This window comes from Brachyhypopomus gauderio, unplaced genomic scaffold (assembly GCF_052324685.1).
Source record: "Brachyhypopomus gauderio isolate BG-103 unplaced genomic scaffold, BGAUD_0.2 sc95, whole genome shotgun sequence".
Lineage (NCBI taxonomy): Eukaryota > Metazoa > Chordata > Actinopteri > Gymnotiformes > Hypopomidae > Brachyhypopomus > Brachyhypopomus gauderio.
Window position 1 is genome coordinate 991839 of NW_027506916.1, and position 8016 is coordinate 999854.

An 8016-nucleotide genomic window follows, 5' to 3' on the forward strand; every position below is an offset into this window, starting at 1 on the left:
GGATGTTACTTTGATTTCCAGGTTGGTGTTTTAACCCTTGATGTGTGTGACACACTAATGCAGATTAGTAAATGTGATGTAGAAGTGATAAAAACAACAGTTCAGACGTGCATTATATCACAATGCAAACAATCGGTGATTAAGTATAAACACACACTCACAACCAAGTTTGTAAGAAGTGTGTGTTTATTAAAATCGCCTTTAGGTGTTTGCCTGTTACTGACCATGCTGTTTGAGCAGTGGTGTGTACTGGGTGTTTGTGGCAGGCCTCTCTCACGCCCACAGTCACATCAACACACATCACAGACCCACATGTCAAAGCACTAACAATCTCCTGCCATGATAGTGGCACTGCTGTGCTGGGTCCCTGACCTGGTCAACTGTAGGTCTGGAGTCAGACACCAGGCCAGGGGAAGGAGATCACAAACTGTACAGACCTATAAACTGCACTTATGCAGTAGGATAGGGGACAGGGCGTAAGGGTAGGGGACAAGATGTAAGGGTAGGGGACGAGGCGTAAGGGTAGGGGACAGGGCGTAAGGATAGGGGACAGGGCGTAAGGGTAGGGGACAGGGCGTAAGGATAGGGGACAGGGTGTAAGGGTAGGGGACAAGATGTAAGGGTAGGGGACGAGGCGTAAGGGTAGGGGACGAGGCGTAAGGGTAGGGGACAGGGCGTAAGGATAGGGGACAGGGCGTAAGGGTAGGGGACGAGGCGTAAGGATAGGGCTCGAGGTGTAAGGGTAGGGGATATGGCATAAGGGTAGGGGACAGGGCGTAAAGGTAGGGGACAAGACATAAGGCTAGGGGACAGGCGGCGAGGCGTAAGAGCTTGGGAAGGCCACTGAGCCCGGCTGCCTGAAACCACCTCAGTTACTTTCCCAGACACTCAGATTTGAGCTTTGGTTCACCAGGACCTCAAATGAGGTATTCTCTCAAATGAAAAAAAACTCTCAAATGAGGTATTCTCTCAAATGAAAAAAACTCTCAAATGAGGTATTCTCTCAAATGAAAAAAAACTCTCAAATGAGGTATTCTCTCAAATGAAAAAAAACTCTCAAATGAGGTATTCTCTCAAATGAAAAAAAACTCTCAAATGAGGTATTCTCTCAAATGAAAAAATAACTCTCAAATGAGGTCTTCTCTCAAATGAAAAAATAACTCTCAAATGAGGTATTCTCTCAAATGAAAAAAAACTCTCAAATGAGGAATTCCCAAAGCAGTGTTGATGCTCTGCTATACATGAAGTTATGTGAAACCTTCACAAAGTGTCTGTCTTTCACAATCTCGCAGTCTTTCACCCCTGTGGATCACAATATCCTCTATGTCCTGCACACCAGTGTTTTCATACTGCTGAATGATTAGATATCTATATTTGACTGAAACTATATTTGATTGAAAACATTTTTGGATTGATTGCAACAACTACAAAGGTTTAACGGAGAACCTGATCATTCTATAGTAATATCAGTATAGATAAATTTCATATAGGCCTAGTCTATACATGAATATATTTTTGAACAGCACTTATAAACAAAAACATTCGCTATGAATCCAGAGTGAGGACAAAAAAGACGAAACGTGGATATATTTCACTGTAGTTTTAAACAGACGTTTAAACAAGTGTAACGGCTAAGAAATGTTGTAACGCCAGGTAACACTGAAACGCTTAGGTAACAGATCGCATGGGCTTGTCTGATTGTTTTGCACTGACAGTTTAAGTGACTTTGGTTCTATTAGACAGAAAACAGCGCGCGCCCTCGCACGCGCGACAGCGCGAGCTCCAAGCAAACGTGCAAACAGCGACCAATAAAAAGGGCGGAGTGGACGTGTGGGTGGTGCTGCTGCACTGCGCGCTTAAACCCGGGGAGCGGAATTCAAACTAACACTTCAGTAGCTGAACGTAGATGATGCGGTGACGGAGAGTTCGTGTCGCTCTGAACACGACCCAAAGGAAGTTGCACGAGGCTGAAGACGCTCGAGGAGGGAACATCATCTTGCGCGTGACAGACGGGACACTTGGCATGTCCTTTTTTTGCGCGATCGGACTTTCAGACGCATTAAACACGGAATTACCAACGCCGTGTTAGTTTTGCGTTTCTCGTGTGCTGCTCCGAGAACGGAACCGCCACTGCTGGTGACCATAAACGCGCGTCAATGGTTTAAACAGCCGGAAAACGGACAGTTTATCACAGGATTACCAAGACCATAAAATAATCCGCTTGTTTGTGACTCTGTTCATATCGGCACCTGCGACGTCCACGGGAGTCTCGTCCCAGTATCGCTGCTGGTTCTGTAGATACACGAGCTTATGAGTGCAGCGTTTAGTTCACCCTTCATGATGATGCAGCGACCGGTGGGGACCACCACTGCCTTCAGCATCGACTCCCTCATCGGCGGCCCGCCGCAGCCCAGTCCGGGACATTTCGTGTACACTGGCTACCCCATGTTCATGCCCTACCGGTCCGTGGTGTTGCCGCCGCCCCCTCCCCCGCCCGGCCTGACCCAGTCCCCGCTACAGCAGGGCCTCCCCGCGGCGCACCCGCAGCACCACATCCCCGCTCTGCCCGGCGGGTTCTGCTCCAGCCTGGCGCAGGGCATGGCGCTCACCACCTCGCTCATGGCCACCCTGCCGGGGGGGTTCTCGCCTTCGCCACAGGACGCAGCCCGGAAGTTCGGCTCTCAGTCTCTTCACGCGGTCTTCGATAAATCTCAGGATATTCGTTTGGACGGTGACGATGGGAAAACTTTTCTAACGAAAGAGTCCACAGCACTAGTTCCGTTCCACGACGAGTCGGTGCAGTGCGCCACAGGTGAGAGTCTCATTAGTGATGTTACACAGCGAGAAGCATTCATCTACACCACAAACTAGAAATTAATTTAATTCTAATGTATTTATCGATATTTAAACTTTGTACGATAGCCCACTGTAGCCCGACACACAGTGTGATGTTGTTTGTAACGATGTGTGAAACGTCGGTGTTTTGTAAGTCCACTACACTTAATGACACGGAATATGTGATGGTCTGAACTTGTTTTCTACAGAACGGGTGTCGTTGTGTTTGGTGTTCTGGTTTCATGAATGAAATCCTCTCTTTTGTGAAACAGCCGTCGCTCCATAAAAATGTTTAAAAAAATTTTTTATAAGCCCTCCATTCGAATATGTATTTTTATTAATGTATTTATTATATAACTTTGAAAGGGGGACATTTTGGATAAAGATTTACAGGCTTCGTGTGAATAAATTGGCCTATTTAATAGCGTTACGGGGAAATAAATCACATTTCCGATTGGGGCCCATTTCTTTCATATAAAGGAAGGAGATAGCACACCAAAGACAAAAAAGGAGACTGTCTTCTAAAATGTCACTCAATTTTTTATGACAAAATAATGATGTTAAAGCCCCAGGAAATACGGTGTTACGGTTGAGGCTGCAGTGGTGTGAAACTCACTTATCAAGTGTGTATTAAAGGCCCTTAGCCAGCTTTTCAGGGAATATTGCCTCAAGGCGAAGTACTTCAAATGACTAAATTAGCCCATTTTAATTGAGGGATTGAGCAGGCCGCGGTGTTTAAATGTATGTGAATCCGTAAGCGAAATTCAATGTCACCTCGATCATTTAGACGTGTGCAAAGTAGGGAAAATGGCGCATGACACTGACCAGCACACGAGTAGAACGGGTCGTGAGAGGCGCCAACGGGGCAGCGCTCCAGAAAACACACTGCCCCTTAAAACACGAATACATCAAAATAAAAAATAAATAAAACTTTATAAAATATTAATGTAAGCACATCCACGACCTTTAGCCGCACACTATGGCTTTTTAAAATTTTTATTTGTTTCTTTAGTTTTTGATAACACGTTATTTTTTATTTATCCGAATTATTTTTGGAAGCTCTCCAAAAGGAACGCCGTGCGTAATTGCGCGTGAACCCGGCTGCACTAAACAGACCGCGTGGCGCAACCAGTGGCCCCGGAGTTGGAACCAGTAGACGAATAATCTTAATCTCACGTCTATCACCACATTTATTGCCCTTTTGGCAATCCAGCTGTCAAGATTAAGTGATCTGATCTCGGTGTTTTTTTCTCCACAGTACGAAGTCATAGCAAAGACGAATCGAAGGAAGACGAGTACAACAGGAAAGACGAGAGCTTCTCCATGGACAGTGATCTAGACTACAGCTCCGACGACAACGTGACCGGCAGCGCGCTCTGTCAGAAAGAAGACGGAGACGCCAACGGGGGACTCGACGACGGCGTCCACGGTGGAAACGGTTCTGGCAATACCACGTCGACCGGCAAAAACCGGAGACGGAGGACGGCGTTTACGAGCGAACAACTTTTGGAACTGGAGAAGGAGTTTCACTGTAAGAAATACCTGTCCCTGACGGAGCGCTCGCAGATAGCCCACGCGCTCAAGCTCAGCGAGGTGCAGGTCAAGATCTGGTTCCAGAACCGCAGAGCCAAGTGGAAACGGGTGAAGGCGGGCAACGTGAACACCAAAGCCGGCGAACCTTCCAGAAACCCCAAAATCGTGGTACCCATTCCGGTGCACGTCAGCCGGTTTGCAATACGGAGCCAACATCAACAATTAGAACAAGCAAGACCTTGATACGTTTCTCTTTAAAGGTGGACCAAATACTAAATGCGTTAACATAAATTAATCATTTTAGAGATTAAACTAAAACAACATATTAGATATGAATATAATGATTTTGAAGTGGATATCTACGTTTGCCCGTGAGGAATAAATGAAATTCAAACCAAGCGACGGCTGGTGCGTTGCTTATAGGCCCGGCCCAGCTTCAGGTGACTCTGGGTTCTGGTACCTGGGAACAGAAACTGACTGAACCCTCTTAGAACGAAAGAACTAGAGAGAGACAGAGAGAGAGAGAGATGTTGCGGACCAAATTATGAACAAATCAGAGACAGACTGTTCACGGTTTAGCTGTACATTTCAAACAGATGAGTTAATAAAGTTGAATTCAAATCTGTAGTTTTTGTTGGCCGCCGCGAGGTTTCTAGGATGGCGCGTGTTTCTGATGATGATGATGATGATGATTTTGATGATGATTTTAAAGGGAACCTGGACTCCACATTCCTGAAGAACTGACACAGTCCCACTGAAAGTAAGAACCAGCGCCATCCCCTTAACCACCTCTATTAAATCCGTGTTCTTTGTTAATATGATTTAATAAATGGGTATTAGTAGTGGATTATTATCAATTCGTTTTCGATTTCTTTAATTTAACATTTTCTGATTTCATGGGGCAAGTTGCTAATTTATTTGATATTGTGCTAAAAAAGTTGCTAAACCATTGATGACTATTTTGATTTGAAGTTATTGTGTGGATTAAACGTGGACCATCAGTAACTATGAACAATTTGTCCGATTTTTTCTTACAATTTAAGTGACCACCTCATCAGAAACATTATTTAAATTATGGCGCTTGTATATTTTCAACCTGGGATTCTGTTAGGGGGAGGGGCGTTGTGAGACGTCAGGGCAAAATATATTACAATTTAAAAGACCTTTGCTATGTATATTTTTATTTAACAGTCTTTAGCTCTAGTGGTAATTTCAATGATAAAAACAATAAAAATTTTTCAATTAATTTGACTTTAGTCTCAAAAACTCCCTTTTATTATTCATAACTGTTTGAACGTGGTATAGTCCAAACCGTGTCAAATCTTGTCTCAGGCGAAATATGCCCAGGGAATTGTCGGAGAATAATCTCATGTTGTCCCGCTGGGGTGGGGGTGGGGTGTCCAGGCGGGGTGAGTGGGGCATTATGGGGCGTTATGGGGCATTAGGGGGTATTAGGGTCATGGAGCATGAGTGACACTAATGTAGTTTGTGTGGGACTGAGCGCGTGGGTGTTTGTGGGCCTGGCCCGGGCACCTCTGCAGGTTCGGGGGTCCAGTAACAGTTTAGAACTGACCCCTGTACTGAACCTGATCGATACATAATGGATTCAATATGCGATATTCCACAGTATTTTATTTTTATTGTCATCGTTTTGTTTTTTACAGTGCCGTGCGTTTAAATCTAAGTTGCTGCGTTCTTTGATTAATTGGGCTTCGCATAAAATAAATAGAAAAAGGGAAAGAAATTTGTAAAAAAATATATATATAATAATAATAATAATAAATTGTCAGTGACAAACTAATTCTAATTTTCAGTTGCATATGTTAAAATGTGTAAAACGAATCCATTGTGGATAAGACAGCAGCGCCAGGTTAACGCCTCACACACGCTGATGCTGTCAACGCGCACAGCGGCATTACAGAAACAAATATTGATCAAAAGCTGCTCGCAAGTGAATGCTTAAATTTGGATTATTTTTGGACATTTTCGTAAAAGACGTTGCTACAAAAAATCTTGTATTATTGGTAATCTGTTGCTCGGTGGGACAGCTAACCCTCCGGGCGTCGTTGTCCGAAAACAATCATTCATTATCTTGAACGTTAATGTGAGATCGGGCTGCAAAGACAGCTGAAAACGGCCAAAATAAATATCTAAATAATACAGCAAGCATGTTCTAAAAATTACCATAAAAAGAAAATATCAAATAATCTAAGAATATTACCGGAAATGTCGCAAAAGCAAAACAAAACAGCCCGAATACAAACGCGTAGTTTTCAGTGATTTATAGATTTGCTTTAAATGTATGTTTTAAATTCAAACACTTAAAGAACAGATTTATAGGTGCGGAACAACAAGCCCACCGAGCCCTGACTGCTCCATCAGTACCGCTCCTGTAACACACACAAATATCCTCCATCACTTCTACAACCAACACGACAACCACAAAGCCTGAAATGTGTGGAAGTGAAAAGCGCTGCAGATGAAGGAACGTGCAGCACAAAAAGGCGCAAATGTAAGATAGACGTTACGAGAGACTCACAGTGCGGGGGGGGGGGGGTGGGGGGGGGGGTGAGGGGGGGGGGGGGCAGTGAGAGATCTGACAATTGCCTTAACTCTAATGAATTTTTTTGCAAATTGTAATCAAGCCTGGCCGTCGTGGCTGACAGATGAATGGGGCCCGGGGGGATAGACTCGAGCCACAGCCTTTCACTACAGCATGTCCCTCGCGCACTAAATTAACAGCAACTTGTCTAAGCTTCAAATTAACCCCCGATGATTAATTCTGATGGAGAACGAGACCTAAGCCTCGTGCGCCTAACAGGCTCGAGCCGGAGAACCAATAAGCGTCCGAGACTGGAGCGCGCGTGCGCACGCACACACACCTGCAAGTGACCAAATCTGTATCAGTGTACCAAGTACCTTCAGCCAATTCACTGGGGGATTTTAATAGCTTAATTAATGAAATAAAGATCTTAAATTGCTCACCAATCAAAGACTTCCATCTTTGGGGAAATCTTTTTTTCCAGAGTTCAGTCCCATCTGATGAACACCTTGATACAGGTAGAGAACACACCTCTCTAGTGCATAAAGTACACACAAGGAATTCTGTATCACAGCATACAGATGCTGCACTGTTTACATTCGTACTTATATGAATCCGCTAAACATATTTCATTTATTTATATTAGATTTAGAGGCTCAGTTCCACCTTTCATCATATATAATCCAAACAATGTTCATTTCAATGCCTAAAAATCTAAACTTTGCAAATGTATTTTTATTGGTAATGTTTTAATTATTGTATTGGCCATTATAAAATTATTTAATAATTATTGCCTAAAACATTGTTAAGCTTTATTTTATACTTGTTATTTATTTTTAAATGCTTTAAAACATCCAGTTGTTACTGTGCATGTGTGTGTGAGGGAGAGATAGGGAGAGAGAAATAGAGAGAGAGAGAGAGAGAGAGGAGAGTGTGAGGAGAGAGGAGAGCGAGTGAGAGAGAGAAAGGAGAGAAGAGAGAGTCAGAAGAGACTCCTGCTCCCTCAGTGAGATTATCATCACACCATGATGCCCCTGATCACACCTCATTTCAGGACTTCTCTAGCGTTCCTAATGTTGTGTGTGTGGGTGTGTGAGAGAGAGAAA

At 43.8% G+C, this 8016-nt stretch overlaps 1 protein-coding gene across 1 annotated transcript; it reads left to right on the top strand.

The window, feature by feature from the left end:
* Window positions 1-1829: 1829 nt before the first annotated feature.
* Window positions 1830-5379, top strand: gbx2 (gastrulation brain homeobox 2). Its single transcript, XM_076992650.1, has 2 exons — window positions 1830-2812; window positions 4094-5379. Exons 1-2 carry the CDS (start codon window positions 2311-2313, stop codon window positions 4609-4611), a joined length of 1020 nt encoding a protein of 339 aa, XP_076848765.1. The 5' UTR covers window positions 1830-2310; the 3' UTR covers window positions 4612-5379.
* Window positions 5380-8016: the final 2637 nt, after the last annotated feature.

Bases quoted from the DNA above. Each gene is read 5' to 3' on its own strand.
- gbx2 (XM_076992650.1), top strand. From the start codon at position 2,311: ATGAGTGCAGCGTTTAGTTCACCCTTCATGATGATGCAGCGACCGGTG. The intron at 2,813-4,093 runs GTGAGAGTCTCA...TTTTCTCCACAG, and splicing joins GTCGGTGCAGTGCGCCACAG to TACGAAGTCATAGCAAAGAC.